Below are 18,864 nucleotides of genomic sequence, written 5' to 3' on the forward strand. Positions count from 1 at the left end.
GTGAGAGCCAATGTAGGTCTTTCAAGACCAGTGTTATGTGGTCTTGGCGGCCGCTCCCAGTCACCAGTCTAGCTGCCGCATTCTGGATTAGTTGTAGTTTCCAGGTCACCTTCAAATGGTTGGTTGCTGGTGCCCTCCTCCCAATATCTGCTACCTGAGGCCATTGCTTCACTCTGCCTAATGGTAGAGCCAACCCTGGTTTTTTTAACAGCATAGAGACCAATATCTATCTGGTTTAAAGAGAGACGTTTAAGATTCGCTATAGGAATGGGGAAGATGTAGCTCTTTGGGTGACTCCCAAACAGTCATTCTTGGCTGTTGGACCTACTGGCTGAGGCTGATAGAAGTTGTAGTCCAACAATAGCTGGAGGGCCACATGTTGCCCCATCCCTGCTCTTGTAACTAGAGGGGGAACAGAGCAACCCTTCCTTCATCTCATGCACACCACGGATTTGATGTTCCTTTTGTAGGTGCATCGACCAAAAGTTCAAACGCTGCCCTCCCCTCCCAACCACCACCGTTGTCATCGTCTTCCATAACGAGGCCTGGTCAACCTTGCTTCGCACTGTCTTCAGCGTCCTGTACTCCTCCCCAGCGATATTGCTAAAGGAAATCATTCTTGTGGATGATGCCAGTACAGATGGTAAGTACAGCCTCTTGGGAGCTGGATGCGTGCGGGGCTTCACCCTGAAAGGCAGAACAAACCTCTTGCCTTTGCATAAGGGCTCTAGGGATGAGGGAGACATTTGCAGGTAAGATTCAAATTCTATTGTGTGAGCTGGAAAGTCCCTCCCCCTTACCTGGCCTGTCCCCTGGCAACACCTCCCCAGGTGGGATTAGACGATTGGCTTGGGGTAGGCGGAGACCCCAGGTATCCAGCCTGAAGAGGTAGTGGCCAGATCTGAACTACCAGGTAGCCGCTGTGTGGGCCAGGGGGCTGCACGCGACCACGCAAATTCTATTGTGTGAGCTGGAAAGTCCCTCCCCCTTACCTGGCCTGTCCCCTGGCAACACCTCCCCAGGTGGGATTAGACGATTGGCTTGGGGTAGGCGGAGACCCCAGGTATCCAGCCTGAAGAGGTAGTGGCCAGATCTGAACTACCAGGTAGCCGCTGTGTGGGCCAGGGGGCTGCACGCGACCACGCAAAAATCCCCCCCCCCCGTTTAATGTGGGGAGCGGTCGTTCTGCCATTTGACTGGAGACACATTTCCCCGTGATCTGTAGATGTGACAGGCCATATTTAGCTTCCTTCTGAGAATAAATTGCTCACTTGGGCAACTTTAGTAACCACAAGCTGCCATTTAGTAATCTAAATTGGTTGTGCCCGAGGTTAGGATAATGACACAGTCCAACATCAGGACTTCCCAGGGGTGGAGCAGGGAGATGAAGAGTATGTGCTTTCCTGAATCTCAGCTACTCGGGTTCTCAGAAGGCTGTTGAACTCATCAAGGAGGGTTTGTGAGTTCTTTCTAACATATCAGCTAGTCAGTTATTTAATTGCCTGCTCACTCTGAGCCAGGCATCCCCAAACTTTGGCCCTCCAGATGTTTTGGACTACAATTCCCATCTTCTCCAACCACTGGTCCTGTTAGCTAGGGATCACGGGAGTTGTAGCCCAAAACATCTGGAGGGCCGCAGTTTGGGGATGCCTGCTCTAAGCTCTTCCAGACAATTTGTTTGTTAAGCATTGTTTTGTGTAAGCATTGCTTGCACAAAGCTTACATGGAGGTTAGATTCTTTCCAAACTTTATTGAACATTTGTTCTGATTTGTTTGCAGAGCAGTCATACGTCAAGTAATATTTGTTTTGTGTTAATCCTGATTTGCTTGTGAGGATACCGGTATGTTTTATCATTAGTTATCTGTTCATCCCACACTTCTCTATGCATTCCCCATTACCTTCCCAACTGCAGAAGTCCCCTTTTGTAGTGGATTTGTTGCGCTGGGATATTGACAGAGCCCTTTAATCCACTGTAGCTGCTCAAATCTAAAGTACTAGGTTGTGCTTGAGTCTCTCCTGCAAAATAATGACAGCCTGAAGGCAGCAAATCTTTAATCTCTGTCCATCTCTTATGCTTGGAATTCTCCTCCCCTAATACCTGCTTAGGTCCTTCCTTCCTTCCTTCCTTCCTTCTTCCATCCTCCTCCCTCCCTTCTTTTAGAAAATGTCATCACTTCTGTTTGGGCCTTTGAGCAGGTATACAGTGCGTTCACCAAATCCAAAGGAAATGCTCTGCTGGGAGTGTTGCTCAATTTCCATCTGAGCATTGCTTCTGGGAAGGCTAAGAATGCATGGAAGTATCGGCCAGCATGGTATGCCTAGGCACAGAAATGATAGGTGTTTGGCCCTAAATCTCTGTAGTCAGTGGGAAGAACTGGGGAGAAAAACTAAATGCCTGTTCAGCATGTCATACTGTTGTTGGTGGAAGACTTCTGTTGCCTTCTGAGTCTTGTGCGGCACTAAATTAGGTGACCCAGAATATCAAAACTGTATGCCTAGCACTTGCACACATCAAATAGTTTCCACTTCCTTGTGGGTTTTGTTCTGTTCTGTTTTGATTTTTTGCTGGTTCTTCCATCCAAAACATTTGGATGCTACATCTAGTCCAGGGGTTAACCAACATTATCCCCTCCAGATATTGTGGACTACAACTTCCATCATCCCTGACCATTGACTACGCTGGCTGAGGCTGATGGAAGTTGTTTAATTAAGTATCACCAACTGCTTAGTGCACTTCCAGACTGTCGCTATTTTCAGGTGAGACTCAACCGCATAACTGGCCAATTCAGGTTGTGCAACTATAATTGACTGGTACGTCTTGTGCAACAAACCCGCTCCTCAAAAGATCAGCCTTTTTGTGCTCAGAAAAGTGATGGGGAAATGCAGTAGAAAACAGGTTGGGACACTTACTTTGATATAATGTGATCTAGCCTCCCTGCAAACAAAGCAGAATGAATGTTCAATAAACAGGTCATCCGGAAGCACCTTTAGCTGTTGTTTGGAGGAAGGGGAGGAGTGTGTGTGTGTGTGTGTGTGAGAGAGAGAGAGAGAGAGAGAGAGAGAGAGAGAGAGAGAGAGAGAGAGAGAATGTGTGTTACTGCAACAGGCTAGCACAGCTCCTTTTTATCTGGTGGTTGCCTCCATTTCACAGTCGTTTTTCTTGGTACTGCGCTGCCTGTTCCTGCAGGTGCTGTTTCAAGCGGTCTCTTCCGTGCAGCTGCTTTTCAAGTTTGTCTCAAAACCCGATGCAGCAGAAGAGCCAAAGCAGGCCATGTCTCACCACAGTGACTTGAACCGCTTCCTGCCATGCGCCATACCTGGCAGTGAGCTGAGTGCCTAAAGAAGGACTAGGCTTAGATTCTAAGGGATGCCTTCTAAGCAACCCTCTCAAGGTTTACACTGCAGATAGTTAGAAACACAAAAAACACAAATACCTTTAAAACAAGACTTAAAACTATAGCCCTCCCCTAACACTCCATACGAAGGGACCCAGGTGGCGCTGTGGGTTAAACCACAGAGTCTAGGGCTTGCTGATCAGAAGGTCGGCGGTTCGAATCCCTGCAACGGGGTGAGCTCCTGTTGCTCGGTCCCAGCTCCTGCCCACCCAGCAGTTTGAAAGCACATCAAAGTGCATTAGATAAATAGGGACCGCTCCGGCGGGAAGGTAAATGGCGTTTCCGTGCGCAGTGCCGGCTCTACGTAGACCCCCGGTGGCGCAGGGCACCATGGCGCCGGCCAGCCAGGAGGGCGCCGCGAGCTGCGCCCGCCCGCTGGCCGGCCGGTCCGCTGCGCAGCTGCGCGCAGCGCCCACCTGCCCACCGCACTGGGAAACGTGGCGGGAGAGCACCGGAGAGATAGCGCTGTGCCTGCCCGCCCGCCGCGCAGCAGCGCTGTGCCCACCCGCCCACCGCGCTGGGAAATGGGGCGGAAGGGCGCCGGAGAGATCTGGCGCACCATGGCGACAGGGGCACTTAAGACGGCGCTGTCCGTGCGCTGCTCTGGTTCGCCAGAAGCAGCTTTGTCATGCTGGCCACATGACCTGGAAGCTGTCGGCCTATAGAGCAAGATGAGCGCCGCAACCCCAGAGTCGGACACGACTGGACCTGATGGTCAGGGGCCCCTTTACCTTTACCTTTAACACTCCACCATACATCCCTGTACAAAGGTAGAATTGACATCCATTGCTCCAGATGCCTTTGCCCTTGGTGCCCTGCCCCCAAAAGGAATTGTCACCCCCCAACTGCAGAAGCTTCTCCACTCCTGCCCTCTCCGTTCCCGTTCCTGTCCCCATCCCCTCCTTCTCTTCTCCTTGCCCTGCTTATTGCAGTCCGAATCCATGACCACCTATTAGTTTTTAATATGTTGTGAAGGGGGAGGGGAGAGGATATGTTAAGCAGCTTTTTTTACAAAAAAGGTTTTAAACTTGTACTCGGAACGAATCTCACCTTCTGCACTTTTCCACACAGTTGCCAGGCGTTTGAGCGCTGTGCCCCCTCTAACACTTGATACACTCTGTTCCAGACTACTTGAAAGACGAGTTGGACAGCTATGTGAAGCAACTGCAGATAGTGAAGGTCGTCCGGCAGCTGGAAAGGAAGGGTTTGATCACTGCCCGGCTGCTGGGTGCCAGCGTTGCTACGGGAGACGTGCTCACGTTCCTAGATGCTCACTGTAAGTCACAACTCTCTCCGTTGGCGAGCTCAGTCCTTGATGTGGGTCTTCTAGAGGCAAAATATTGCCAAGGCTGGCAACTCTGTCTTGCTTTGCAAAGCCAGCACACACACACACAGTGCTGTGCATGTGGTTTGATGGCTGTACCATTGAGGCTAGTTTGCAAACTACTGCTAACGGAAGCATCCGATCGTGAGCTGCATGCGCGAATGAGCTGCGGGAGATCAAACAGCACAGATATGAGTCTGGCCATTGCCTCGGGTGCTGTGCTTCTCAACCTGAGCTGCTTCGCAAGGTCAGTTGCCGGTGATCAAGTGCAGAAGAACAATGTAGTTCCTCTGTATGTGTGCATCAACGTGGTTGGCAGCTGAAAGTGTGGGCAGACTCAGCTCAGCAGGACTGTGCGTTAGGAGATGGTGTGAGGCTCAAAGGACTCATTCACACATACATGGCACCAACTGGCTGGTCCAAATCAAGAGACTTACATGCATGTGTGCATGTCCTCTTTGATTGGGGGTGAGAGTGAGGAATCCTGATTTTGTAACGTTCTGCTCATGGAAGGCACAATAGGATACAGCCCCGGGCTGTGCGTTATGAAAATGGCATGCATGTTTTGGTTCTCTCTTTCTTTCTATTTGCACAAAGTGTGGCTTTCTTTGGCACGCAGTTTGTTTGTGCCTGCTATTGCATCGATAGAAGAGTAGCATATTTCTGAAGCAGGCTAAAAAGCGAAGGCCAAAAGGAAGGAGGATTATTCTTCCTACAGTGCATAGCAGCAGAACTAGGGTGGAACAAATGGAGGCATCCAATGTGGGATCTGTCATAGTTCCAGACCTTTTCTGGCTGGGCTGAATTTTGTTGAAGGAACTCGAGGAAGCCTCCACGCAGATACAGCAGGATGACCTCATGGTGTTATGTTCTCACACTGCACTGCAACCATTGTCTGCATAGGCTGGGTCTGATGGGAATTGAACAACCTCTGGAGGGTTACATGTTTAACCCAAGCATGTATTTGGGGACCCATTTCTTTTTCTTTCTTTCTTTTTACTATGTATTTAATGGTGATGATTCTCCTGTTGAGACCCACCTTGGATCAGGCTGCCACTCACCCGTGGCTCCCAACCTGCTAGTAGAAAACTAGTGCTTATTGCAGGCATCCCCAAACTGCGGCCCTCCAGATGTTTTGGCCTACAACTCCCATGATCCCTAGCTAACAGGACCAGTGGTCAGGGATGATGGGAATTGTAGTCCAAAACATCTGGAGGGCCGAAGTTTGGGGATGCCTGGCTTATTGTATTGGGATGATTTCTCAATGTTACCACCAGAGGCCACTGTTCATTTTCACAGTGGCTCTGCACAATATTTTTGGACCCTGAAATGGTTATTCCAGAATGTAAATCAGTTCCAGGCTATGAAATTAGAAATATGAGAAGTCAGGGAGAGCCCTGATATTAGCATCCAGTTATTTGGAGTTTTCCAGTTCTGGGCATCTACCTGTATAATAGTGTGGTAGACTGCTAGGCAGTGGAAATTTTTTAATAAAAATTGCTTCTGTGTACATCTGCATGCATAGCTGCCAAGTCTCCCGTATTCCCTGGGAAACCCCCATTTTTCCAGCTGTTCCCAGCTGAAAAAACGGGGTTTTTTTGTTTTTCCCCAGTTTATTCTGGCGTGGCGATCATTTTGGAACTGGGCAGAGCATGCTCAGAAGCGACTTTTGATGCAGCTCTGCCCAGTTCCAAAATGGCTGCAGTGCGACTTCTGGCATGGCGGCCATTTTGGAACTGGGCAAAGCAGCATCAAAAGTCGCTTCTGAGCATGCTCTGCCCAGTTCCAAAATGGCGGCAGCACAACTTCCGGTCTGCTACGTCCGGTCCAGTCCCTTATTTCTCCGACAGCAACTTGGCAGGTATGTCTGCATGGTAAGGTGATTAGGAGCTGTCATTTTCTCCTTGGGGGACAAGGAGAAGGTGGAAGAGAGAAGAAGTGGCTGTTAACAATGTCAATAAGATGAGGTCAAGGGAAAGGATTTCCAAGGGTGTAATGACCCGGGACAATCAAAGCTTGCGTAGAGACAACATCAGATGATGTCATCCATTTCCCCTTCTCTCTTTTTAGGTGAATGTTTCCATGGCTGGTTGGAGCCTCTCTTATCGCGCATTGCTGAGGAACCCACCGCTGTGGTCAGTCCAGATATCACCACCATTGACTTGAACACTTTTGAGTTTTCCAAGCCAATTCAGTATGGGAAGCAGCACAGCCGGGGCAACTTTGACTGGAGCCTGACTTTTGGATGGGAGTCCATCCCTCAGCATGAGAAGCAGAGAAGGAAAGATGAGACTTATCCCATCAAGTAGGTCCATGATGAAAGCTCCTTTCTGATAGATCTTTTTATGCCACTCACTGTTAAGTAAACCTCTGTGCAGATCACAGTGTCATCTGCACCAAAACCCACACACTCATTGCGTAGTTGCCCTGATAAAATTCAGTAATTATTGTTTGGCTTCATTTGTTGGATCAAATGAAAGTGTTTTTTTTATTTATTTATCCAAATGCCTTAATGAGACAGGAATGCAACTGATGTTGTGGTGGTTTAAGGCACTCACAAAAACAGCAGATGGGAGGTGTCATCTTAGAAGAGTCGTGAAGTGGAAAGGGAGAAGAAAGCCTCTCCTAAAACGGTCCCTTTGCACTGTTTGTAGAATAAGGTAGCAGCGTCCTTTTTGCTTCATTTTAGCTGTGTGAGAGCCAGCAACAGAGTTTTCCAGGCAGGCCCGTCCTAGCCATAGAGGCTAGTGGCGCGGAGAACCACGGCGCCGGGCGCTGGAGGGCGCTGGAAAGGCGCCAAGTGAGAGCAGGGTTCCGGCGATCTGGCCAGGACTGCGCTCCTTCTCAGCACAGCGCCCAAGCAGCTCTTGCTGGTCCCGTGGTGTGCGCGCTGGTGGCGAAGCTTGACTGAGCGGAACCCAGCGCTGGGGAAAGGAGAAGGAGGCGCAGCGTGGAGTCCTCAGAGGTGGCGTCCCGCTGCTGCGGCAGTCCGCTTGGCACTCCCGGGCCCTTAGAGAGGCTCTGGAGGGGGGCGCTGCAGGGACCTAGTGCCAGGGCGCTGGATGGGCTTAAGACGGCCCTGTTTCCAGGCACCTTGTGTTTAGTGTTGGAATCCCACCAACACACTTTCTTTCTCTCTCTCTCTCTCTCTTTCTTTCTTTCTTTCTTTCTTTCTCTCTTTCTTTCTCTTTCGGCCTGACCTCTTGGCTGTCCTGTAGGAGATAGGGAGAGCATGGCCTGAGAAGTGCTCCAGTTGTATTGGGGTGGTTGGACCTATTCTCCCACAAAATCCCAACCACAAAATAACAGCTAAATGATACAACCCTGTAGCACTGTGAGGTTTGAGGTAATAACCAAATGTCAGAATTCAAAACTTCAAAAGTGGGTTTTTTCTTTCCTTCAGAACTAACGTTATTCGCAGGCGTTTTATTTTTCAAACAATGGTTTGATGGTGATTTGGAAAAGCCACTTCTTTTTTCAGTTGGTTTTTCAATAAGCCAGCTACCGTGGGCTAAAAAGACACTGAGTTTAGGGCAATCAGCAGTGGTAAAGGGAAAGGGATAAGTCCAGTCACAGATTACTCTGGGGTTGCTGCGCTCATCTCGCTTTACTGGCCATGGGAGCCAGCATTTGTCCGCAGACAGCTTCCAGGTCATGTGGCCAGCATGACAAACCGCTTCTGGCAAACCAGAGCAGCACACAGAAACGCCGTTTATCTTTCCGCTGGAGCGGTACCTATTTATCTACTTGCACTTGACATGCTTTTGAACTACTAGGTGGGCAGGAGCAGGGACCAGGCAACGGGAGCTCACCCCATCACAGGGATTCGAACCGCTGACCTTCTGATCAGCAAGCCCTAGGCTCTGTGGGTTAGGCCACAGCGCCACCCGCGTCCCAATCAGCAGTGGAATTGAGCCAAAAGAAAACCAGCAATCACAGGCAGAATCAGGAGCTTCTGAGTCCTTCCTGTCCCTCCATGTATTCCAACCTATAAGTGACCTTGCAAACAAAATAGCAAAGGAATTGCTTCTGGTATGCAGAAGTGGAGTAGCTTTGAGAACAATTCGGGACATGATAAATGGGTGTGTAAGGGAAAGGCTGGCTGAAGTGCCAACATTTGCACATGCGGGGGGAAACCTCTTGCACAGATATGCAGGTTTGTAGCCAGTAATTCTTCTAGTGGATGAGGCAACCTTTGGTGTAAATGACCCCTGAGATCTGGGTCACCCATGTTTGCACATCACTCTTAATTTCTCCATGCACCTTAGGATGAAACCTTTGTCCGGCTTGGATGCCTGCAGTTTAGTGTGGGAACGGACGCCAGTGAAAAGCAATGTGTTTGAGGGTATAATGATGAAATCAGTTCTTTCTGTGTAGTGGGCCCATTCATACACACAAGTCATCCTTTGATACTGCAGTCATCTAGAGATGAATTTGCATGTGGGTGCCAGGCCTGAGGTGCTGGGATGAGGAACCCATGGACTTCATCTCCCATCATCCCTGACTATTGGCCAAGCCAGCTGGAGCTGCTGGGAGCTGGAGTCCAACAATATAACTTTGTGTTGTAGACACCCCCTTAGCATACCACCACCCCCATTAGAAAAAAATATAAATTAGTGTGATCTACCTCCTGGCGCTTCCTTGGGATATAAGGATTATAAACCACTTGGTATACTCGGAAGTTCTTTATGAGACACCATGCCCGGACTCCCCTCCCCGCCCACCCCTTTTTGCGGTACAAAAGCCAGGATAATGAAGGCCGTGACATGAAAGAACCAAGGTTTATTCCTTTCTCTTTTCAAAGCCTGCCAACCTCTTGTCTGTTTTGGCAGTGGGCAGCTGCAGAGTCATTAAGGTAACCAGTATCCCAACCTCTTAAAGCTCGAAATGACCTTGAATTCATCAAGTGGAAGACATTTAATACCGGCCCTCTGGCCCTCGCCATTGCACCAGCGAGACAAAACCCCTGTTCCTTTTGGCCTCAAGTACAGCTCCTCTTTGTGCAGAGGTCAGGCGGGAGGCTGTTCTGCCCCCAATGAAAAGGGGCTCAGGGACTCCTTTTTGTTGCTGCTGCATATTCTGAGAGGGAGAGAGGCTGGCCGGTTGGCTTGTCAGCAGCTCTTAATCTGTGCTGCTCGCCTTGGTAAGAACAGAGCTGTGTTTCAGGAGGGGGGGGGGGCCTTGTTGAAGCAAGTTTTCGACTCCAATCTCCATTTCTCTCTTTTTTTAAAAAAAGAAAGAAATGCCTCTTACGAAAGGAGCAGGGCAGATTGAAAAGCTTCGTCCCCAAGTGCTCTCAATTTTGGCTTGGCAATATGCATTTACTGTAATGATACCCGAGGCTGAATGAAGGGCTTGTCTGCCTCTAAAAGGCTCTGCCTTAAAGTCCCTAGTGACTGAGCGCCATCCTAAGCACCGGGGCTGTTCCTGCTGCTTCTGGTGTGATCAGCCAAGGCCCGCCTCACAATCTCCTCCTTAGCTCTCCCTCTCCTTCAACACATCTGGGCTTGGTTGCTGCTGGTCTTCTCAAGAGTAGACTTATTGAAATGAAGGGACCTAAGCCTGGGGACCCAGGTGGCGCTGTGGGTTAAACCACTGAGCCTAGGGCTTGCTGATCAGAAGGTCAGTGGTTCGAATCCCTGTGATGGGGTGAGCTCCCATTGCTCGGTCCCAGCTCCTGCCAACCTAGCAGTTCTAAAGCACGTCAAAATGCAAGTAGATAAATAGGAACCGCTATAGCGGGAAGGTAAATGGTGTTTCCATGTGCCGCTCTGGTTTGCCAGAAGCGGCTTTGTCATGCTGGCCACATGACCTGGAAGCTATACGCCGGCTCCCTCGGCCAATAATGTGAGATGAGCGCACAACCCCAGAATCGGTCACGACTGGACCTAATGGTCAGGGGTCCCTTTACCTTTTTAAGCCAGTCATGCCCATTAATTTCAGTGGGTCTGCTCTGAGCATGGCTGAAATTGGATACAACGCCATGTCTTGAGCTCTATGCACTTTTGGAAGCAAAATAAGCGTATGAAAGTTCATGCTGTTCATAGTTTCAGTTTGAATGAAGAGCTTGGAATTTCTAGAAGGAGTGAATGTGTGTGTGTGTGTGTGTGTGTGTGTGTGTGTGTGTGAGAGAGAGAGAGAGAGAGAGAGAGAGAGAGAGAGAGAGAGAGAGAGAGAGAGATTGTGGGGGGGCAGATCAGCTTCTACTGTTTAAAACACTTAAATCCTGACATCTTTTTTATTATTATTTGAATTTTCAAAAATGGGAACAGAGAGCATATTTAACCCTCCTCCTCTTGTCCTACTTACAGCTTCATATCAAATACAGCATATATACATATACCATATGACTTCCCTTCCACACTTTTCCTGGTTCCTTTGCTTTTCCACTACTGCATAATCCACATCTTTTTAATCATCCAATTTGTTCTCTATTAAATACCCTATCTATTTCAACTCTGCTAGATTTACTCGAGACCTACTAGCTATGTATTGGTTTATACTGGTTCTTACAATATTCAATCAACTTGTCCATTCCTCACATCTATTTGACAACAGGGCTCCAAGTAAAATAGCATACAACAAAATAGCATACAACAAAAATATATTATTTTTGAAAGTTTGGAAGGTAGTGGTGACTGGAAAAGTTGCACAAAGGTTCAGGGTTTCTTAAATGATTCTGTAAGGACCATGTTGGAAAATAACCCTACATACTTTGCATGCTCTCCAGCCATGATTTTGTGCCCAGTAATTCCTGAAGAACGTCTTGGGCATCTAGATACAGTAGTCTGCACTTCCTTGAGATTTGCAGCAGCAGCTGTGATGGAAGCAATGGATGGGCAATGGTGTCAACTGTCCCTTCTAGGCCTTTGATGTTCTCTTAGTCCTTGTTCTCGCACGTTCTTCTTGTTCTGCTTTATTTAATACATGTTTATTCTTCCTGTTACATAGCTTAGGACCTGGTTTTAATACTTTCAAAATACAGTTCCAAGGATCAGATCAGCGGTCTGTAAGAGCATCAGTTGTGGGAGTAGTTAGATTTTGGGACGGCAGACTACTGGGAACTTGATATAAGCAATCATAAACAAATGCACCTCTCAGACACATACAAAAATCATAGGCATAAATTTCTTTTTAAAAAGCCTAATTCAACAGAACAGCAAAAAGAAGCATCGACAGATCACTCCTCAGAAAGCTAGCCTAAATGCATGTCCCTTGCAGAGTTGCCTGAATCTTCTCTCCAAGCCTCAGGGGTATTGCAAGAAAAGCCTTGGCTCCTCGCCACAGATCTGATCTCCTGTAATGATGGTATTCTGGGGTGGGCAGAACCTGCTTGACTGAAATTGATGCATGCAGTTCCCAGACGGTGTAAGGAACAAGTCATAGGTCTATAACCTAAAGCTCAAACTAGGAATTTCAGAGAGGATGTTGAGCACTGGTTGATGCTGCAAGAACACCTACTTCAGTTTCCCTTTCACTAATTATCTCTCTTACTGGAACTTGAATAACATATTCACAATTCTCCCTTTTTGCAGGACTCCCACATTTGCTGGTGGACTCTTTGCCATTTCCAAGTCCTATTTTGAGCACATCGGCTCTTACGATGATCAGATGGAAATCTGGGGTGGGGAAAACGTGGAGATGTCCTTTCGGGTAAGAAGGAAAGGTACAATATCCTAATTGCGGTACAGCTATGGATGGCCCAGCATATTTTCCAGCTGTTCTAAATTTGCAGCACAGGGAAACATTCATTCATTCATTCATTCATCAATCAATCAATCAATCAAAATATCAAAACTAAAGGATTGTGAAGTGAGCAAGCCTAGTCTCCCCCTGGGCTCCCTTCCCTCCCCTGGGGTGTCTTTTTCAGGCTTCAATTAGCCATAATTTAACATTGCACCCAAACCCTAAACCTGTGGTTGATGATGACTGTGATTCATTGGAACAAGCAGCTTCGTAAACCACAGTTTTAAAGTTGGCTTGTTTCAAATAAACCATCGTTAAGATTAATCATCGTTTGTCGGATTTGGATGGCACAGGGAAGGTGTAGTTAACCAAAACTGGAAGCAAAATCTTCCAAACTCTTTCCCCATGGAGAAAAAGGGGTGGGGTGGGGAAGAGAGGGTAATTCCTGTTGCAATAAAACATGCATCCTGCATGCCAGCAGTTCTAACCATGTGTACCTTCCATTTCTATTGATAAAGGATATGTGCAAGCAGCAAGGTGGTGCTGAATTTGCTCACAGCAAGTGTGACAACTACACATTATTGAGTCATGCTACCTTAGAATTACTAGGAAAGTGTAAGAAAATCTGGGATACTGTGAGCATGGTAAAATTTACAGATTAGATATGGGTATATAAAGGAAAGGGACCCAGGTGGTGTTGTGGTTAAACCACTGAGCCTAGGGCTTGCTGATCAGAAGGTCGGCAGTTCGAATCCCTGTGACGGGGTGAGCTCCCGTTGCTTGGTCCCAGCTCCTGCCAACCCAGCAGTTCGAAAGCACGTCAAAATGCAAGTAGATAAATAGGAATCGCTATAGCGGGAAGGTAAATGGCGTTTCCGTGTGCTGCTCTGGTTTGCCAGAAGTGGCTTTGTCATGCTGGCCACATGACCTGGAAGCTATACACCGGCTCCCTCGGCCAATAATGTGAGATGAGCGCGCAACCCCAGAGTCGGTCACGACTGGACCTAATGGTCAGGGGTCCCTTTACCTTTACCTTTATATAAAGGAAATAACTGAAATACTTTTTAAGGAGGGGAAGTATGTTTCCTTTCATTATTGCAATGAAAAGCTTGAGTGGGTCACATGGGTGCTCTTTGTGGTGGTTTTACGAGCATTAATGTTAATTTTAAAAAAGGGCCCCTCTGAAAAGCAGCTTTCAAAGGCTAAAAGCTGTTTGGAGTGCCACCCTGTGGCTGCAAGGAAAATCAGGAGTGGGTATAGAAGTTTCTTAGAGAGCCAGGGATCTCCTATCCAGGACTGCCAATGTACACCCACAGAAATGCCTTCTGTGGCACCTCGGTTTAAGTACACAATTGGTTCCGGAAGTCTGTACTTAACCTGAAGCATACTTAACCTGAAGCGAACTTTCCCTTTGAAAGTAATGGAAAGTGGATTAATCCGTTCCAGATGGTCCACGGAGTACTCAACCTGAAGCGTACTTAACCCGAAGTATGAGTGTAATTGGTTCTGGAAGTCCGTACTTAACCTGAAGCGTACTTAACCTGAAGTGAACTTTCCCATTGAAAGTAATGGAAAGTGGATTAATCTGTTCCAGACGGGTCCGCAGAGTACTTAAACTGAAAGTACTCAAACCAAAGCGTAGTTAAACCGAGGTATGACTGTACTCAGGTCTATAATGTGCCCAAAGCCAACTAGCAGAAGGGAGCAAATAATAATAATAATAATAATAATAATAATAATAATTTATTTATACCCCACCCTCCCCAGTGAGAGCCGGGCTCAGGGCGGCTGACATCAATAAAATTACAATAAAACGTAAAAGAAAGAAAAACAATTGATTAATTGATTAAAATGCAGATTAAAATACATTACAAATTATTTCCCAATACTCTTTTACCCTTTTACAAGTCCACCACATAGGATAGAACATATGATAGTTTGCTTTTTAAAGTTGTGGTGAGCGAGAGAGGCAGTGTCAAACATTTTCTCCATGCCACCTTTCCAAAGCTGCTATTTCCCCACATGCACCCAGGAAAGACGAACTGGCCAGCTTCTGTCCTGTATGTGAGTGGGGGAGGGGTGATTTTTGGTAAGGGGAAAGCATTATTTGGGAGCTCAGTGGCTGCACATGCAGAGGGTCCTGGGTTCAAACAATTGGATCTCAAGGTAGGACTGGGGACACTTCTAATCTGAAAGCCTGGAGAGCAGCTGCCAGTCAGGGTAGACAATACTAAGGTAGATGGACCAGTGGTCTGGCTCGGTAAATAATAATAATAATAATAATAATAATAATAATAATAATAATAATAATAATTTATTATTTATACCCCGCCCATCTGGCCGGGTTCCGCCAGCCACTCTGGGCAGCTTCCAACAAAACATTAAAATACAGAAATCAAACATTAAAAGCTTCCCTAAACAGGGCTGCCTTGAGATGCCTTCTAAAGGTCTGGTAATTGTTGTTCTCTTTGACCTCTGGTGGGAGGGCATTCCACAGGGTGGGTGCCACTACCGAGAAGGCCCTGTGCCTTGTTCCCTGTAACTTGGCTTCTCGTAGTGAGGGAACCGCCAGAAGACCCTCGGCGCTGGACCTCAGTGTCCGGGCAGAACGATGGGGGTGGAGACGCTCCTTCAGGTATACTGGACCGAGGCCGTTTAGGGCTTTAAAGGTCAACACCAACACTTTGAATTGTGCTCGGAAACGTACTGGGAGCCAATGTAGGTCTTTCAGGACCGATGTTATGTGGTCTCGGCGGCCGCTCCCAGTCACCACTCTAGCTGCCGCATTCTGGGTTAGTTGTAGTTTCCGGGTCACCTTCAAAGGTAGCCCCACGTACAGCGCATTGCAGTAGTCCAAGTGAGAGATAACTAGAGCATGCACCACTCTGGCAAGACAGTCCGCGGGCAGGTAGGGACTCAGCCTGCGTGCCAGATGGAGCTGATAAACAGCTGCCCTGGACACAGAATTGACCTGTGCCTCCATGGACAGCTGTGAGTCCAAAATGACTCCCAGGCTGCGCACCTGGTCCTTCAGGGGCATAGTTACCCCATTCAGGACCAGGGAGTCCTCCACACCCGCCCACCGCCTGTCCACCACAAACAGTACCTCTGTCTTGTCAGGATTCAATCTCAATCTGTTAGCCGCCATACATCCTCCAACCGCCTATAGGCAGCTTCCTAATGATTGTGATGCTGATTCTGCTGGTGCCCCTTCTGTCAAGAGCTTGGGTGTAACCTTGGATGCCTCCCTTTCCATGGAGGCGCAGGTTGCAACCACAGCCAAGGTGGCATTTTTCCATCTATCCCTGCCTCCAGGTCTGGTCCTGACCGGACGGATATTGGAATCAGCAAGGGATACCCACATGACCTGAAGGTGCTGCTGTGCAATGCCAGGTCGATGATGAATAAGACCACCGCCATTCACGACCTGATTGTGGATGGAGGATTTGACCTGGCATGTGTGACAGAGACCTGGTTGGAGGAAGCCGATGGGCCCGTTCTTGGCGCTGCTTGCCCACCAGGTTTCTCTTATGCACAGCAACCCAGGCCATCTGGGCGGGGAGGGGGGGTTGCAGTGATTTTTAGGAAGTCATTAGTTTGCACCAGGCGTCCTATTGGGAAGACCCAGTTCTCTGAGTGCATGTTCTGGAAGTTGGGCAATAGAGGCAGTACAGGATTCCTTTTGGTGTACCGACCTCCCCGCTGCACCAAGGATTCCCTGCCCGAGCTGCTTCAGGTCGTGTCGGATGTGCTCCTGGAGACACCTAGCTTGGTTGTCTTAGGGGATTTTAACATCCATGCCGACACGACCTTACAAGGAGCCGCTCGGGACTTCGTGGAAAGCATGGCCACCATGGGGCTGTCCCTGAATAAGTCTGGCCCAACTCATAGCCGCGGACATGCCTTGGACTTGGTGTTTACCTCTATGGATGTTGGTGATCTGACATTAAGTAAAAGCGAAACAAAAGAAGTGCCATGGTCAGATCACTTTCTGGTGCAACTGGACTTCTCCGCAACCCTTTCCCTCTGCAGGGAGGTGGGACCGATTCGGATGGTCCGCCCCCGCTACTTAATGGATCCAATTGGCTTCCAAAGAGTGGTAGGGGATGTTTTATCCCATGTCGATGGCCTTTCAGCTGATTCCCTGGTGGCCCGCTGGAATGCGGAGTTAACCAGCGCTATTGACTGTCTGGCTCCGAAGCGCCCTCTCAGATTGCATGGAGCCCGGACAGCCCCGTGGTTTTCCCCGGCGCTGAGGGCAATGAAACAGTCGTTGAGACGGCTAGAGCGCCGGTGGCGGAAAACTCATTTTGAATCAGACCGGACACGGGCTAGAGCTCAACTTCGAGCCTACCAAGTGGCAATGGCGACGGCGAAGAGGACCTTCTTCACCGTCTCCATCGCATCTGCAGAAAACAGCAGCAGGAGACTCTTCCAGGTGGTTCGCAATTTAGCGGAACCACCTGCTCCATCCGGGCCCAGTACGGGCCACATGATCTCCTGCAATGATTTTGCAAAGTTTTTTGCAGATAAAGTCGCTCAGATTCGGGAAGAGGTAGACTCCACCGTGGGAGCAGGGCCGGGGCGGGGGAGTGCTAGAGTCCTGTCTAGTCAAGTTTTGTGGGATCAATTTCAATCTGTTACCTCCGAGGATGTGGACAGGCTGCTTAGACAAATGAAACCAACCACCTGTCTCCTTGATCCTTGCCCATCCTGGCTTATAAAAGCTAGCCAGGAAGGGCTGGGCGATGGGCTTCGCGGGTTGGTAAATGCTTCTCTCCATGAGGGAGCCTTCCCAGACCCGCTGAAAGAGGCGGTTATTAAACCGCTTCTTAAAAAACCATCTTTAGATCCGGCCAATATGGCCAACTATCGCCCAGTCTCAAATCTTCCATTCTTGGGCAAGGTGATTGAGCGAGTGGTTGCGGAACAACTCCAGGCACGCCTGGAAGAAGCGGACCATTTGGATCCCTTCCAGTCAGGATTCAGGCCTCATCATGGGACTGAAACTGCCTTGGTCGCACTGGTCGATGATCTCCGGCGGGCTAGGGACAAAGGTAAGAGCTGTTTCCTTGTTCTGCTGGATCTCTCAGCGGCTTTTGACACCATCGACCATAACATCCTTCTGGACCGTCTAGAGGGCTTGGGAGCTGGGGGCACTGTCATGCAGTGGTTCCGCTCCTTCCTCCTGGGCCGTGTTCAGAAAGTGGTGGTGGGGGATGAGTGTTCAGACCCCTGGGCGCTCACTTGTGGGGTGCCTCAGGGTTCTGTCCTCTCCCCCATGCTTTTTAACATCTATATGCAGCCACTGGGAGAGATCATCAGGGGGTTTGGGCTGGGTGTCCATCAGTATGCTGATGATACCCAGCTCTACCTCTCTTTTAAATCAGAACCAGTGAAGGCGGTGAAGGTCCTGTGTGAGTGCTTGGAGGCGGTTGGAGGATGGATGGCGGCTAACAGATTGAGATTGAATCCTGACAAGACAGAAGTACTGTTTGTGGGGGACAGGAGGCGAGTGGGTGTGGAGGACTCCCTGGTCCTGAATGGGGTAACTGTGCCCCTGAAAGACCAGGTGCGCAGCCTGGGAGTCATTTTAGACTCACAGCTGTCCATGGAGGCACAGGTCAACTCCGTGTCCAGGGCAGCTGTTTATCAGCTCCATCTGGTACGCAGGCTGAGTCCCTACCTGCCCACTGACTGTCTCTCCAGAGTGGTGCATGCTCTAGTTATCTCTCGCTTGGACTACTGCAATGCGCTCTACGTGGGGCTACCTTTGAAGGTGACCCGGAAACTACAACTAATCCAGAATGCGGCAGCTAGACTGGTGACTGGGAGCGGCCGCCGAGATCACATAACACCGGTCCTAAAAGACCTACATTGGCTCCCAGTACGTTTCCGAGCACAATTCAAAGTGTTGGTGTTGACCTTTAAAGCCCTAAACGGCCTCGGTCCGGTATACCTGAAGGAGCGTCTCCACCCCCATCGTTCTGCCCGGACACTGAGGTCCAGCTCCGAGGGCCTTCTGGCGGTTCCCTCATTACGAGAAGCCAAGTTACAGGGAACCAGGCAGAGGGCCTTCTCGGTAGTGGCACCCACCCTGTGGAATGCCCTCCCACTAGAGGTCAAAGAGAACAATTACCAGACCTTTAGAAGGCATCTCAAGGCAGCCCTGTTTAGGGAAGCTTTTAATGTTTGATGGATTTCTGTATTTTAGAATTTCTGGTTTTTTTTGGAAGCCGCCCAGAGTGGCTGGGGGAACCCGGCCAGATGGGCGGGGTATAAATAATAAATTATTATTATTATTATTATTATCTCCGCCGCATTAAGCAGTTGGTCCCCTACCTTTCTCAGCCTGACCTGGCCACAGTGATCCATGCGATGGTCACCTCTAGGCTTGATTGTTGTAACTCGCTCTACGGGGGGGCTGCCCTTGAAACTGACCCAGAAACTCCAGCGGG

At 48.9% G+C, this 18,864-nt stretch overlaps 1 protein-coding gene across 2 annotated transcripts in view; it reads left to right on the plus strand.

Annotated features, from left to right (window-relative positions):
- The window catches only part of GALNT6 (polypeptide N-acetylgalactosaminyltransferase 6), a 67,114-nt gene that overhangs the window by 39,102 nt on the left and 9,148 nt on the right, over positions 1-18,864 (plus strand). For both annotated transcript variants that reach the window (XM_060272106.2, XM_088661241.1), the window contains exons 3-6: positions 471-643; positions 4,523-4,672; positions 6,791-7,025; positions 12,256-12,373. In XM_060272106.2, coding sequence (XP_060128089.2) covers positions 471-643; positions 4,523-4,672; positions 6,791-7,025; positions 12,256-12,373 — 676 coding nt within the window. The remainder of the gene's footprint in view (positions 1-470; positions 644-4,522; positions 4,673-6,790; positions 7,026-12,255; positions 12,374-18,864) is intronic.

This window comes from Zootoca vivipara, chromosome 2 (assembly GCF_965207765.1).
Source record: "Zootoca vivipara chromosome 2, rZooViv2.hap1.1, whole genome shotgun sequence".
NCBI classification, from domain to species: Eukaryota; Metazoa; Chordata; class Lepidosauria; order Squamata; family Lacertidae; genus Zootoca; species Zootoca vivipara.